Here is a 15730-nt window from a genome sequence, read left to right as displayed (position 1 = left end):
TATGACACTTATGTCATGGGGAGAGAGGGGATAAGGTGGAAAGGGAGGAGGAGATAAATGAAGAAGAGAGAAAGGGTAGAGTGAAAATGGTCTAAGGATAAAGAGGAAATGGATTTACAAAGATAGAGAGAGCAAGAGCGGGAGAGAGAAGATAGAGAAAACAGGGGAAAATGACAGTCAGTGTTGACGATGGAACTGATGCATTATCATGCAAATAAATCCATTTGAGTGAGAGATGGAAAATGGAGAGAGTAATGGAGGATGTGAGTCACAGAGGTCTGGGAGGGAGGTGTAGCAGTTAGCTGGGTGAGAGGTCCAGTAAGCCTCTCCATCTCTCTGCAGCCTGCAGCTTTTAGTATTCAAGGCCAGTAGGTCACGGGGTCAAACTCTCTCTTGGACGACTCTGTCCTCTTGCCCTGAGCTGTTGTACACTGTCAAACAGACAGTATATGTCTCCTTGACCTCCAGTCTCAGGGGATGCATTGGTTTGAATAATTGATATCCTTGTATAATGCATTGTTTACTCCTTGCATTCTTTGTTTTTGCGAATTACTTATTTATTGACAACAATCTATCATTCACCCACAGTAGTGGCTATGGTGTTTAATGTGGTCCTCCTTGGTCCATAGTGTTCCAGGTATGGTCATGATAAGATATTGTTAGAGTTATTACCTCTGCACTATATATATACTGTATATACGTGTATATATATATATATATATACACATATACATAATTCACAGTTTTGACGTCTCACTATTATTCTACAATATAGAAAATAGTAAAAATAAAGAAAACCCCTTGAATGAGTAGGTGTTCTGAGTTTGAAGGTAGGCCTTGAAATACATCTACAGGTACACATCCAATTGACTCAAATGATGTCAAATCGTTTATCAGATGCTTCTAAAGCATTGACAGCATTTTCTGGAACTTTCCAAGCTATTTGAAGGCACAGTCAACTTAGTGTATGTAAACTTCTGACCCATTGGAATTGTGATACAGTAAATTATAAATTAAATAATCTGTAAACAATTGTAAAAAATGATTGTGTCATGAACATAGTAGATGTCCTAACCGATATGCCACAACTATAGTTTGTGTCAGGATTTGGCCAGGGTTGTTCCGGGTTTTTGTCAGTAGATGTCCCCATTGTGCTTTTTGTCCCTGTGTTTTTCCCTTGATCCCCATTATTGTTTGCACCTGTGTCTCTTTTCCCCTGATTGTATTTAAACCCTTTGTTTCCCTCAGTTCTGTGCTCTGTGTTTGTATGTTAGCACCCTGCCCTAGTGTTCTGTGTGCTCTTGTCGATTCCGGGTGACGTTCTTGTGGTATTCTGTTTTTTGTTTTTGTTTATTTTTGGTGAGTTTCTTTTGAGTTCTTTTGTGTTTTACCTACCACCTTTTGGATTTGCCATTTTTGTATTTTAGGATTTTTTCTTTATTAAATTCACCGTCTTAAGTACTGCTGTGTCTGCCTCATCTTCTGGGTTCTGCTGTCTATTCGTGGCTCAGTTGGTTAAGTGACTGTTTCTCACTCCGGAGACCCAGGTTCGAAACCGGGTCCTGACAGAAACACAGAGCCAAAAATGAACCCAGAGGCAGCCAGTTCCCAGGACCTTTTTGCCACGCTGTCCCACCACCAGGAGACTGTCCAACGCCACGAAGCCGCCCTGGTTCAGCAAGAGGCCTTAATGGCTAGACATTCTCATCTTCTGTCGGAGATGCTGACTTCCATTAAGCAAATATCTGATCGACTTACCCCGGCAACAGTTCCCGTCCCAGTACCTCAAGTTCACGTACCCATGGCAGTTAACCCCCTGGCTGAACCTCGTCTTCCACCTCCCCAACGGTTCTCAGGTGATCCAAGTGCTTGTAAAGGGTTTCTCACTCAATGTTCTCTCTCCTTTGAGCTGCAACCCTCGTCGTTTCCCACCGACCGGTCTAAGATCGCATATATCATCACCCTGCTGTCGGAAAAAGCCCTGGCCTGGGCTACTGCTGTGTGGGATGCCCATAGTTCCTGCTGTGCCAGCTACTCTGCCTTTGCTGAGGAATTCAAACGAGTGTTTCAAGGCCCAAGCAGTGGTTCTGACTCAGCCAAACAGCTCCTGACTCTCCATCAAGGTTGGCGCAGCGTGACGGACTATGCCATCCAGTTCCGCACGGTGGCAGCAGCGAGTGGCTGGAACAACGAGGCGCTCACGGTGTGCTTTCTGAAAGGCCTTTCCGACACTATCCAAGATGAACTGGCCACTCGGGAACCACCGGACAATCTCGAGTCCCTGATCAAGTTGGCCTCACGCATTGACCAGCGTCTGAGAGAGAGAGAACTCAACCGTAGACCTCTAGCTCCTATCAGTCCCAGCTCCGAGTCCCCACCTTTATCATCACTGGCTCCACCGGAACCCATGCAGATTGGACGCATCTCCCAGGCTGAGAGAGACCGCCGGATGAGGGAGCGACGCTGTCTATATTGCGGCAAACCGGGCCATTTCCGTTCCACGTGTCCCGGGCTCCAGGGAAACGCTCTGTCCCGTACAGACCGGGGGGAACTGTAACGGGAAACATAACCTCCTCCCATCCGTCCAACTCCCGTCTGCTCATTCCAGTCACCCTCTCCTGGGACAACCACAAGCTTCATCTTCAAGCCTTGGTAGACTCTGGAGCCGCAGGTAACTTCATGGATGGTGTCTGGGCGAAGGAGAATGGCGTTCCCTCTGAACTTCTAAGTGACCCCATGAGGGTTACTACATTGGATGGAAGCCCTTTGGGATCTGGACTTGTCACTCATGTCACTACCTCCTTGAGACTTTCAGTTTCACAACACCAGGAATTGATGAACTTTCATTTGATCTCCTGTTCCGAGTTCCCTCTCGTCCTTGGATACCCCTGGCTTCACAGCCATAACCCTCACATCGACTGGTCTGTGGGCACTATCAAGCAGTGGGGTCCTACGTGCCAAGCTACTTGTATTTTCCAGAATTCCCCGAGTTCTACTCCCGAGTCTTTAGAATCCATCGACCTGACCCGAGTTCCCGAGTGTTACCATGACCTCAAACTGGTGTTTAGCAAACAGAGGGCCACCATGCTACCACCCCATAGATCTTACGATTGCCCCATCGACCTGTTTCCGGGCATTTGCCCCCAGGGGTCGGATCTTTTCCCTATCTCCACCCGAACGAGCTGCTATGGATACCTACATCAAGGACTCTCTGGAAGCAGGCCTCATGCGTCCATCAACCTCCCCGGCGGGAGCAGGGTTTTTCTTTGTGGCCAAGAAAGATGGTGGGTTACGTCCTTGCATCAACTACCGGGGACTCAATGACATAACCATCCGTAACCGTTACCCGCTACCCCTTATGGCCACAGCCTTCGAGCTGCTCCAGGAAGCAGTTGTTTTCACTAAGCTTGACCTGCGGAACGCATACCATCTTGTGCGGATCAGACCTGGTGACGAGTGGAAGACCGCTTTCAACACGCCTACTGGTCACTATGAATACTTGGTGATGCCCTTCGGCCTGACCAACGCCCCAGCGGTGTTCCAAGCGCTCATAAACGATGTGCTTAGGGATATGCTTAACATATTTGTGTTCGTTTACTTGGATGACATCCTCATCTTTTCGAGCTCCCTTCAAGAACACACTAAGCATGTCAGACAAGTACTCAAACGCCTCCTGGACAGCCATCTGTACGTTAAGCCGGAAAAATGTGAATTCCATTCATCCCGAGTACAATTCCTGGGATTTGTAGTGGAACCCGGTCGAATCCAAATGGACCCTAGGAAGGTAGGGGCGGTAGCGGATTGGCCCACCCCCAAATCCGTTAAGGATGTTCAGCGTTTCCTGGGCTTCACAAACTTTTACCGCAAGTTCATCAAGAACTTCAGTTTGGTGGCAGCTCCTCTCTCAGCTTTAGCCAAAGGTGGCAATGCAAGGTTTTTTGGGGAAGAGAAGCTGAGACGGCCTTCCAAGGACTCAAGCAGCGCATCCTCTCTGCTCCCATCCTGATACTACCGACTACGGATGAACCATTTGTGGTGGAGGTAGACGCATCAGAGGTTGGTGTTGGAGCTGTCCTGTCTCAGAGGGGTGAAGACAAGAAGCTTCATCCGTGCGCTTTCTTCTCACACCGGCTTACCCCGACTGAGAGGAACTACGATGTGGGGGATCGTGAACTCCTAGCGGTTAAGATGGCATTGAAGGAATGGAGACACTGGCTCGAGGGGGCTTCTCACCCGTTTCAAGTGCTTACGGACCACAAAAATCTGGAGTATATCCAGCAGGCGAAGCGATTGAACTCTAGACAAGCTAGATGGTCTCTTTTCTTCAGTCGATTCCAGTTTATCCTCACCTATCGGCCCGGGTCGAAGAATCTCAAACCGGATGCCCTGTCCCGAGTCTACGCTCCTGCCATTCGAGATGACACGGACATGCCTGTCCTTCCTGCTGCTAAGATTGTGGCTCCGATCTCGTGGCAAGTTGAGGATACCGTGAGACGTGCTCAAGCTAGCGAACCGGACCCTAAAGGAGGCCCTGCCAATCGGTTGTTTGTCCCCAAGGCAGTGAGGACTCAGGTCCTTCTGTGGGGGCACTCCTCTCGCCTCACCTGTCATCCGGGCATAGGTCGCACCTTGGAGTTCATCCAGCGTAAGTTCTGGTGGCCTACCATAAGAGAAGACGTTGCCACTTTCGTCAATGCCTGCCCCGTGTGCTGCCAGGGCAAATCTTCTCACCTCCGCCCTCAAGGACTCCTTCATCCTTTACCTGTTCCCCACAGACCCTGGTCCCATATCTCATTGGACTTTATTACTGGACTTCCTCCATCCCATGGCAATACTACTATCCTAGTCATAATCGACAGGTTTTCAAAGGCGGCCAGGTTCGTCCCTCTGACTAAGTTACCTTCTGCCAAGGAAACGGCTGAGTTGGTAATTAATCATGTGTTCCGAGTCTTCGGCATTCCTCAAGATGTGGTTTCTGACAGAGGTCCCCAGTTCGCCTCAAGGTTTTGGAAGGCCTTCTGCCAACTCATGGGGGCTTCTGCCAGTCTATCATCCGGAGTCCAACGGCCAAACAGAGAGGATGAATCAAGAGCTGGAAACCACCCTCCGATGTATGACTCGTGACAACCCGTCCACATGGTCATCCTTTATTGTTTGGGCCGAATACGCACACAACACCTTGCGCTCCACCTCCACTAGGATGTCCCCGCACGAGTGTCAGTTTGGCTATGCTCCTCCATTGTTCCCGGACCAGGAGGCAGAAGTCAGAGTGCCTTCAGCCTTGAGGTTCGTCAGACGCTGTCGGCTTATGTGGAGGAAGACCCGTCTTAATCTGATGCGTTCCTCACAGAGGTATCAACAACAAGCCAACAGACGTCGCCGTCCCGGGCCTACCCTGCGCCCCGGCCAGAGAGTCTGGCTTTCCACAAGAGACTTACCTCTACGGGTGGAGTCTCGCAAGCTGTCCCAAAAATACATCGGTCCCTTCAAGGTTGCCAGGAGAGTTAACCCAGTTTCTTATCGCCTACACTTACCCAGATCCCTTAAGATTAATCCCACATTTCATGTGTCATTGTTAAAACCTGTTGTTTTTCTCCCCTTGTCCCGGCAGACAGACCTCCCCCTCCGCCTCGTGTCATTGGAGGCCAGCCGGCTTATACCGTCCACCGGATACTGGATTCCCGCCGGGTGCAGCGGTCCTGGCAGTATCTGGTGGACTGGGAAGGCTACGGTCCTGAGGAGCGCTCCTGGGTTCCTGCCAAAGACATCCTGGACCCTGACCTCATTCGTCAGTTCAGGGTCCTCCACCCTGAGAGAGCTGGTAGGAACGTCAGGAGCCGTTCCTAGGGGGATTCTGTCAGGATTTGGCCAGGGTTGTTCCGGGTTTTTGTCAGTAGATGTCCCCATTGTGCTTTTTGTCCCTGTGTTTTTCCCTTGATCCCCATTATTGTTTGCACCTGTGTCTCTTTTCCCCTGATTGTATTTAAACCCTTTGTTTCCCTCAGTTCTGTGCTCTGTGTTTGTATGTTAGCACCCTGCCCTAGTGTTCTGTGTGCTCTTGTCGATTCCGGGTGACGTTCTTGTGGTATTCTGTTTTTTGTTTTTGTTTATTTTTGGTGAGTTTCTTTTGTGTTTTACCTACCACCTTTTGGATTTGCCATTTTTGTATTTTAGGATTTTTTTCTTTATTAAATTCACCGTCTTAAGTACTGCTGTGTCTGCCTCATCTTCTGGGTTCTGCTGTCTATTCGTGGCTCAGTTGGTTAAGTGACTGTTTCTCACTCCGGAGACCCAGGTTCGAAACCGGGTCCTGACAGTTTGTTAACAAGAAATGTGTGTAGTGGTTGAAAAACGACTTTTAATGACTCCAACCTAAATGTATGTAAACTTCCGACTTCAATTGTGTATATATATATATATATATACTGTATATACTGAACTAAAATATAAATGAAACATGCGACAATTCCAATGATTTTACTGAGTTACAGTTCATATAAGGAAATCAGTGAAGTGAAATAAATGATTAGTGTGCATGTAAGCATACTCACTTGTTTCCTTAACACTATGACATTTATGACATGCTAACTAGAATAGAGCACTTGGCGCTAATACAAGAGAGTGGAGAGGACTATACTATTTCAGCAGAATTTAGTTAGTTAATTTGACGCAGTCAAGTCAGTCGTCTATATTTTGGTTAAGTACACAGTATATTAAGGACACCTTCCTAATTTTGAGTTGCAGTATATAATGACAATAAGTACATAATGACAATAACAATTATTTCAATAAAGTGCTTTTGTTTAATTCACTTAAAGCACTCAACCACTGGGACACTGCGTATTGTTTGCTTAATTCATATATCAGAATTTTGTACAAGTTTGAAAACCCATTAAGATTATTTGCTAAATTTCAAATCTTTTAATCCAGTTTCAAACCTCCCTCCTCTCTTTCCTCCCTGCCCACCTCCCTCCTCTCTTTCCTCCCTGCCAGCCTCCCTCCTCTCTTTCCTCCCTGCCTGCCTCCCTCCTCTCTTTCCTCTCTGCCCGTCTCCCTCCTCTCTTTCCTCCCTGCCAGCCTCCCTCCTCTCTCCCCTCCCTGCCCGCCTCCCTCCTCTCTTTCCTCCCTGTCCGCCTCCCTCCTCTCTTTCCTCCCTGCCTGCCTCCCTCCTCTCTTTCCTCCCTGCCCGCCTCCCTCCTCTCTTTCCTCCCTGCGCGCCTCCCTCCTCTCTTTCCTCCCTGCCCGCCTCCCTCCTCTCTTTCCTCCCTGCCTGCCTCCCTCCTCTCTTTCCTCCCTGCCTGCCTCCCTCCTCTCTTTCCTCCCTGCCCGCCTCCCTCCTCTCTTTCCTCCCTGCCAGCCTCCCTCCTCTCTTTCCTCCCTGCCCGCCTCCCTCCTCTCTTTCCTCCCTGTCCGCCTCCCTCCTCTCTTTCCTCCCTGCCTGCCTCCCTCCTCTCTTTCCTCCCTGCCCGCCTCCCTCCTCTCTTTCCTCCCTGCGCGCCTCCCTCCTCTCTTTCCTCCCTGCCCGCCTCCCTCCTCTCTTTCCTCCCTGCCTGCCTCCCTCCTCTCTTTCCTCCCTGCCTGCCTCCCTCCTCTCTTTCCTCCCTGCCCGCCTCCCTCCTCTCTTTCCTCCCTGCCCGCCTCCCTCCTCTCTTTCCTCCCTGCCCGCCTCCCTCCTCTCTTTCCTCCCTGCCCGCCTCCCTCCCTCTCTTTCCTCCCTGCCCGCCTCCCTCCTCTCTTTCCTCCCTGCCTGCCTCCCTCCTCTCTTTCCTCCCTGCCTGCCTCCCTCCTCTCTTTCCTCCCTGTCCGCCTCCCTCCTCTCTTTCCTCCCTGTCCGCCTCCCTCCTCTCTTTCCTCCCTGCCTGCCTCCCTCCTCTCTTTCCTCCCTGCCTGCCTCCCTCCTCTCTTTCCTCCCTGCCCGCCTCCCTCCTCTCTTTCCTCCCTGCCCGCCTCCCCCTCTCTTTCCTCCCTGCCCGCCTCCCTCCTCTCTTTCCTCCCTGCCCGCCTCCCTCCTCTCTTTCCTCCCTGCCAGCCTCCCTCCTCTCTTTCCTCCCTGCCCGCCTCCCTCCTCTCTTTCCTCCCTGCCTGCCTCCCTCCTCTCTTTCCTCCCTGCCTGCCTCCCTCCTCTCTTTCCTCCCTGCCAGCCTCCCTCCTCTCTTTCCTCCCTGCCCGCCTCCCTCCTCTCTTTCCTCCCTGCCTGCCTCCCTCCTCTCTTTCCTCCCTGCCTGCCTCCCTCCTCTCTTTCCTCCCTGCCTGCCTCCCTCCTCTCTTTCCTCCCTGCCAGCCTCCCTCCTCTCTTTCCTCCCTGCCCGCCTCCCTCCTCTCTTTCCTCCCTGCCCGCCTCCCCCTCCTCTCTTTCCTCCCTGCCCGCCTCCCTCCTCTCTTTCCTCCCTGCCCGCCTCCCTCCTCTCTTTCCTCCCTGCCCGCCTCCCTCCTCTCTTTCCTCCCTGCCCGCCTCCCTCCTCTCTTTCCTCCCTGCCCGCCTCCCTCCTCTCTTTCCTCCCTGCCTGCCTCCCTCCTCTCTTTCCTCCCTGCCCGCCTCCCTCCTCTCTTTCCTCCCTGTCCGCCTCCCTCCTCTCTTTCCTCCCTGTCCGCCTCCCTCCTCTCTTTCCTCCCTGCCTGCCTCCCTCCTCTCTTTCCTCCCTGCCTGCCTCCCTCCTCTCTTTCCTCCCTGCCCGCCTCCCTCCTCTCTTTCCTCCCTGCCCGCCTCCCTCCTCTCTTTCCTCCCTGCCCGCCTCCCTCCTCTCTTTCCTCCCTGCCCGCCTCCCTCCTCTCTTTCCTCCCTGCCAGCCTCCCTCCTCTCTTTCCTCCCTGCCTGCCTCCCCTCCTCTCTTTCCTCCCTGCCCGCCTCCCTCCTCTCTTTCCTCCCTGCCTGCCTCCCTCCTCTCTTTCCTCCCTGCCTGCCTCCCTCCTCTCTTTCCTCCCTGCCAGCCTCCCTCCTCTCTTTCCTCCCTGCCCGCCTCCCTCCTCTCTTTCCTCCCTGCCTACCTCCCTCCTCTCTTTCCTCCCTGCCTGCCTCCCTCCTCTCTTTCCTCCCTGCCCGCCTCCCTCCTCTCTTTCCTCCCTGTCCGCCTCCCTCCTCTCTTTCCTCCCTGCCTGCCTCCCTCCTCTCTTTCCTCCCTGCCCGCCTCCCTCCCTCTCTTTCCTCCCTGCGCTCTCCTCCTCTCTTTCCTCCCTGCCCGCCTCCCTCCTCTCTTTCCTCCCTGCCTGCCTCCCTCCTCTCTTTCCTCCCTGCCTGCCTCCCTCCTCTCTTTCCTCCCTGCCCGCCTCCCTCCTCTCTTTCCTCCCTGCCAGCCTCCCTCCTCTCTTTCCTCCCTGCCCGCCTCCCTCCTCTCTTTCCTCCCTGTCCGCCTCCCTCCTCTCTTTCCTCCCTGCCCGCCTCCCTCCCTCTCTTTCCTCCCTGCCCGCCTCCCTCCTCTCTTTCCTCCCTGCGCGCCTCCCTCCTCTCTTTCCTCCCTGCCCGCCTCCCTCCTCTCTTTCCTCCCTGCCCGCCTCCCTCCTCTCTTTCCTCCCTGCCCGCCTCCCTCCTCTCTTTCCTCCCTGCCCGCCTCCCTCCTCTCTCTTTCCTCCCTGCCCGCCTCCCTCCTCTCTTTCCTCCCTGCCCGCCTCCCTCCTCTCTTTCCTCCCTGCCCGCCTCCCTCCTCTCTTTCCTCCCTGCCCGCCTCCCTCCTCTCTTTCCTCCCTGCCCGCCTCCCTCCTCTCTTTCCTCCCTGTCCGCCTACCTCCTCTCTTTCCTCCCTGTCCGCCTCCCTCCTCTCTTTCCTCCCTGCCTGCCTCCCTCCCTCTCTTTCCTCCCTGCCCGCCTCCCTCCTCTCTTTCCTCCCTGCCCGCCTCCCTCCTCTCTTTCCTCCCTGCCCGCCTCCCTCCTCTCTTTCCTCCCTGCCCGCCTCCCTCCTCTCTTTCCTCCCTGCCCGCCTCCCTCCTCTCTTTCCTCCCTGCCAGCCTCCCTCCTCTCTTTCCTCCCTGCCCGCCTCCCTCCTCTCTTTCCTCCCTGCCCGCCTCCCTCCTCTCTTTCCTCCCTGCCCGCCTCCCTCCTCTCTTTCCTCCCTGCCCGCCTCCCTCCTCTCTTTCCTCCCTGCCCGCCTCCCTCCTCTCTTTCCTCCCTGCCCGCCTCCCTCCTCTCTTTCCTCCCTGCCCGCCTCCCTCCTCTCTTTCCTCCCTGCCTGCCTCCCTCCTCTCTTTCCTCCCTGCCCGCCTCCCCCTCCTCTCTTTCCTCCCTGTCCGCCTCCCTCCTCTCTTTCCTCCCTGTCCGCCTCCCTCCTCTCTTTCCTCCCTGCCTGCCTCCCTCCTCTCTTTCCTCCCTGCCCGCCTCCCTCCTCTCTTTCCTCCCTGCCCGCCTCCCTCCTCTCTTTCCTCCCTGCCCGCCTCCCTCCTCTCTTTCCTCCCTGCCCGCCTCCCTCCTCTCTTTCCTCCCTGCCCGCCTCCCTCCTCTCTTTCCTCCCTGCCAGCCTCCCTCCTCTCTTTCCTCCCTGTCCGCCTCCCTCCTCTCTTTCCTCCCTGCCTGCCTCCCTCCTCTCTTTCCTCCCTGCCTGCCTCCCTCCTCTCTTTCCTCCCTGCCCGCCTCCCTCCTCTCTTTCCTCCCTGCCCGCCTCCCTCCTCTCTTTCCTCCCTGCCCGCCTCCCTCCTCTCTTTCCTCCCTGCCTGCCTCCCTCCTCTCTTTCCTCCCTGCCTGCCTCCCTCCCTCTCTTTCCTCCCTGCCCGCCTCCCTCCTCTCTTTCCTCCCTGCCTGCCTCCCTCCTCTCTTTCCTCCCTGCCTGCCTCCCTCCCTCTCTTTCCTCCCTGCCAGCCTCCCTCCTCTCTTTCCTCCCTGCCCGCCTCCCTCCTCTCTTTCCTCCCTGCCTGCCTCCCTCCTCTCTTTCCTCCCTGCCTGCCTCCCTCCTCTCTTTCCTCCCTGCCTGCCTCCCTCCTCTCTTTCCTCCCTGCCCGCCTCCCTCCTCTCTTTCCTCCCTGCCAGCCTCCCTCCTCTCTTTCCTCCCTGCCAGCCTCCCTCCTCTCTCTCCTCCCTGCCAGCCTCCCTCCCTCTCTTTCCTCCCTGCCAGCCTCCCTCCTCTCTTTCCTCCCTGCCAGCCTCCCTCCTCTCTTTCCTCCCTGCCCGCCTCCCTCCTCTCTTTCCTCCCTGCCCGCCTCCCTCCTCTCTTTCCTCCCTGCCTGCCTCCCTCCTCTCTTTCCTCCCTGCCTGCCTCCCTCCTCTCTTTCCTCCCTGCCCGCCTCCCTCCTCTCTTTCCTCCCTGCCTGCCTCCCTCCTCTCTTTCCTCCCTGCCTGCCTCCCTCCTCTCTTTCCTCCCTGCCTGCCTCCCTCCTCTCTTTCCTCCCTGCCCGCCTCCCTCCTCTCTTTCCTCCCTGCCTACCTCCCTCCTCTCTTTCCTCCCTGCCTGCCTCCCTCCTCTCTTTCCTCCCTGCCTACCTCCCTCCTCTCTTTCCTCCCTGCCCGCCTCCCTCCTCTCTTTCCTCCCTGCCAGCCTCCCTCCTCTCTTTCCTCCCTGCCTGCCTCCCTCCTATCTTTCCTCCCTGCCTGCCTCCCTCCTCTCTTTCCTCCCTGCCCGCCTCCCTCCTCTCTTTCCTCCCTGCCTACCTCCCTCCTCTCTTTCCTCCCTGCCTGCCTCCATCCTTTCCTCGAGCGCTCCTCAACATATTGACTGATTGTTCCTCTCTCTGTTCCACCTTCTAGGTAATTACTATTACCTCCTCAACCGCAGGGACGCCCTCCTATGTGGGAATGGCAGTGGAGCCGGGTGAGACTTGACAACATCCTTTATTTACATTCACCAACCCAGCCTCAACACGCATACGGGGTTCCTGAGCACGATTACATGCGCACAATAAATATGATTTTTGTGCACTGTCAGATTAATGCAATAGTTTGATCAAAACCTTTACGTGCTTTGCAAGAAGAACGGTTTACCTGATAGTCATGTTTAGATGGACACATCTGAAAATCAGCAGACAAGATAAACGTTTTACAACACTGAACATGTTATTTTTTTGCAAAGGCTATTTGATTGAGTTTGGACAAATTAAGTTTGTTTGTGAAAAATATTTCAAAGATGCATCCTTTCAGTTTGTCCGAACTCACTTCCCTCACGCATAAGAGGGAGGCTTATGCTTCCGGTCCTGGCACATGCACATCAAATACACAGCTGGAAAGGCCGATAAAGCTGTTTACATGTCCTAATAATTACAAATGACAGAAAACCAGGTGTTTTAATCAACTTTGACCTTACGCCGATTAAGATAACCAGACTAAGGTGTTTACATGACTAATGCCATACTCGGCCTTCTGCCATAATCAGTTTAATATCGAGTTATTAGTGTGCATGTAAGCATACTCACTTGTGTCCTTAACACTTAGGCATTGACGACATGCTAACTAGAATAGAGCACTTGGTGCTAATACAAGAGAGTGGAGAGGACTATAATATTTCAGCAGAATTGACTAATTTGATGCAGTCAAGTCGGTCTAATAAAAACGAGTGCCACTTACAGTGAATAGTGTTAATGTAGTCAGGCTGATCTAAGTGAATCAAATCATATTCAGTGTACGTACAGTTAAGTCGATCGAATGAAAACCAATGCTGCTCAGTGGACACTGTAAATATCCACTGTATTGCTCTGTACTGTACAAGTGGCTTGCGGCAGTGGTTTAGTGACCACCACATGGTTGCTGACCTGTGTGTTGTGTATGGGGGTCTTCACCACAGGTTGTGCCCAGAGGGATTCACGTGCATCAAGGCGGGCAGGAACCCAGACTACGACTACACAAGCTTCGACTCGTTTGGCTGGGCCTTCCTGTCCCTGTTCAGACTCATGACCCAGGACTTCTGGGAAAACCTCTACCAACAGGTGGGCCAAAGCTATTGGTTAGAAACAAAATGGCCGCTCACTGTTTGCTGATCTGATATGCTTGACCCCCTTTTAGTGTTTTTTCATTGAAAATAACAGTGAAACAACTCAGGAATACTGGTAAAGAAAAGAAAATGGATATAATGAAAACAATTATCTATCTCCCTTCCTCTATCCTTCTTCCCCCTCCCTCTATCTCTCCCTCTTTCCCCTCCCTAACTACCTACCTACCTCCCTATCCCTCCCTCCCTCCCTCCCTCCCTCCCTCCCTCCCTCCCTCCCTCCCTCCCTCCCTCCCTCCCTCCCTCCCTCCCCCCGCCGTCCCTCTCTCTCTCCCTCCCTCTTAGACCCTGCGAGCGGCGGGGAAGCCCTACATGATCTTCTTTGTGTTGGTGATCTTCCTGGGTTCCTTCTACCTGGTCAACCTGATCCTGGCTGTGGTTGCCATGGCCTACGACGAGCAGAACCAGGCCACCATAGAGGAGGCAGCCCAGAAGGAGGAGGAGTTCCAGGCCATGCTGGAGCAGCTCAAGAGACAGCAGGAGGAGGCATTGGTATTGGCTGATTTTCTGCTTGTGCATTTGCATTAGAGAGTTTGACTTTTTTTTTAAATCATTTGCATTTGAGTCATTACGCAGACCGTCTTATCCAGAGCGACGACACAGTCGTGAGTGCATACAGCCGAAGTCCTCCCTGTCTTTCTCTGTCTTTCCCTACCCTGCCCTCTATTGCCCTTCTCTCTTAAGTCCATAATCCTCTCTTACATAAGTATGTCTTGGTGCTTGCTTGGTGTCAAGCTTCTACATACAAGGGTGCTCCATTACTATGGAAACAAGAGGTAGATAGAGAAGGAATAATTACTCTGTGCGGTATTGGTAGTACAGTATTAGCTTCCGTGGAGGGAGGGAGGTTCCATCTGCTACACATAATTTATTATTTACAATAACAGCTTGACCAGCAAGTGTCCAGCAATACAATAATAACAAAAACATGGATATCACGAAGATGTTATATACTGAGTATAAGCATGGTTGCTTTTGAAAAATGAATGACTTTGTCTCCCATTCTTTTTGTTGTTGTAAATGAATCCACAGTTATTCAGGTTTTGCAGGGCTTGTAATTAAAGAGCAATTGGGTTGTTCACTTGCTTCCGGAACAGATAGCCTTTTAATCTTTGACAGTTTCATTAGGAAAACAGTCAGTTTGTGGGACAAAACACAGGCCTCCATTTTTAGTAGTTCTTTGAAGATGATTTGGGTAATTTTGTGTTGCCTGCTGCTCTGCTCTGTGCTCTGTCCACCAAAGACGGTTGCCGGTTGCCGTGACAACTGTGCTTGTGTGTGATTGGCTGGCAGGTTGCCGCGGCAGCAGCCACAGAGAGCCACGGAGAGTACAGCGGGAGAGGGGGGCCCTCCTCAGAAGCCTCCTCAGGGACCTCCAAACTCAGCTCCAAGAGCGCCAAGGAGAGAATGAACTGTCAGAAGAAGAGAAAAGAGAGGGGTGAGCACAAGAAGTTCCACAAGTCCGAGTCGGAGGACAGTATCAAGAGGTTAAGCTTCCGGTTTTCGATAGATGCCAACCGGCTGTCCTACGAGAAGAGATGCTCCTCACCCAACCAGGCGAGTACACAGTGAGAGGAAAGGGTCATTGTCTTAGTCACCATTGTCCTCATTACCATCATCTTCCTCATCGCTCCACCGGGCGGAGTGTCCACTGAGTCACTCCAATCCTGTTGATCATCGTCTCCATAACCTCCAACCTCCTCCTCTTTTCTCTCCTCTCCCCTTTCTTTTTTCCCTCCCTCTCCCTCTCCTCTTCCACCAGTCTCTCCTCAGTATCCGCGGCTCCCTCTTCTCCCCGAGGAGGAACAGCCAAGCTAGCCTGTTTAGCATCCGAGGCCGCGCCCGCGACATTGTCTCCGATAACGACTTTGCCGACGACGAGCAAAGCACGTTCGAGGACACCGACAGCCGCCGCGGCTCCTTGTTCGTGCCTTGCCGTGTCGAGTGCCGCTCCAGCACGGTCAGTCAGACTAGCCTGGCCCCTCAGCGTGTCCTGCTGCCCGCCAACGGCAAGATGCACTGCACCGTGGACTGTAACGGCGTCGTCTCGCTAGTGGGAGGGACCTCGGTGCCCACCTCGCCTGTAGGACTGCTCCTGCCTGAGGTGAGCTATAGTTTTTATCAGTCCAGGCTCCAAATATTATACATTTTCTTTTGATTGAGCCAGATGACCGGGTTTGCACTTTTGGGATTATTCCGTTGGTTCCATTGCCCAGCTAAAGTATTTGACAGAAAATAAATACTATTTGAAGTGAACCCAACATTGTTGGTTTAGTCATGGTTAGGGTCAGGAGTCCCTTACAGGCCACCTAGTCCGTACACTGAATAACTCTTCCAGATGTTTCTTGATCTCCAGGGGACGACCACTGACTCTGAGATGAGGCTGAAGAAGAGGAGGTCTCGCCAGGCTTCCATGGCCTACCTAGATGAACCAGACAGAGCCAGAGCCAGAGCTATGAGTGTGGCCAGTATTCTCACCAACACCATGGAGGGTTGGTGTCACACCAAGTTATTAAATAATATGTTATTATACCAGACCGATGAACCGAACATCTTGAAGACTCATTGCCTACAACAACCATTATAATGTGTGTGCCATCAATGAAGTGTCCTCCTTAGCACGATAAAAGCATGATAGCACTTTCCTGAAAGTGAACTATATGATATTTGATACTTCTTATACGTGCTTAAAACAAGTCATAAAGCCAAAATGTGGACATGTATACATGCCAACAGGTGGCAGGTAGCCACTTTAACCACTAACCAAAAGGTTGTTTGTTCAAATCCCTGAGTCGACTGGGTGAGAAATCTGTTAACCTAATTGCTCCTGT

General features: G+C 52.9%; 1 protein-coding gene across 1 annotated transcript in view; it reads left to right on the top strand.

Moving 5' to 3' along the window:
• The window catches only part of LOC135543468 (sodium channel protein type 2 subunit alpha-like), a 49856-nt gene that overhangs the window by 16663 nt on the left and 17463 nt on the right, over positions 1-15730 (top strand). The window contains exons 8-13 of the mRNA XM_064970752.1: positions 11666-11729; positions 12696-12837; positions 13185-13391; positions 14193-14456; positions 14662-15003; positions 15256-15391. Coding sequence (XP_064826824.1) covers positions 11666-11729; positions 12696-12837; positions 13185-13391; positions 14193-14456; positions 14662-15003; positions 15256-15391 — 1155 coding nt within the window. The remainder of the gene's footprint in view (positions 1-11665; positions 11730-12695; positions 12838-13184; positions 13392-14192; positions 14457-14661; positions 15004-15255; positions 15392-15730) is intronic.

This window comes from Oncorhynchus masou, chromosome 7 (genome assembly GCF_036934945.1).
Source record: "Oncorhynchus masou masou isolate Uvic2021 chromosome 7, UVic_Omas_1.1, whole genome shotgun sequence".
Taxonomy (NCBI): Eukaryota; Metazoa; Chordata; class Actinopteri; order Salmoniformes; family Salmonidae; genus Oncorhynchus; species Oncorhynchus masou.
The sequence above is the reverse complement of the archived record's forward strand: the minus strand, read 5'-3'. Positions and strand labels throughout refer to the sequence as shown.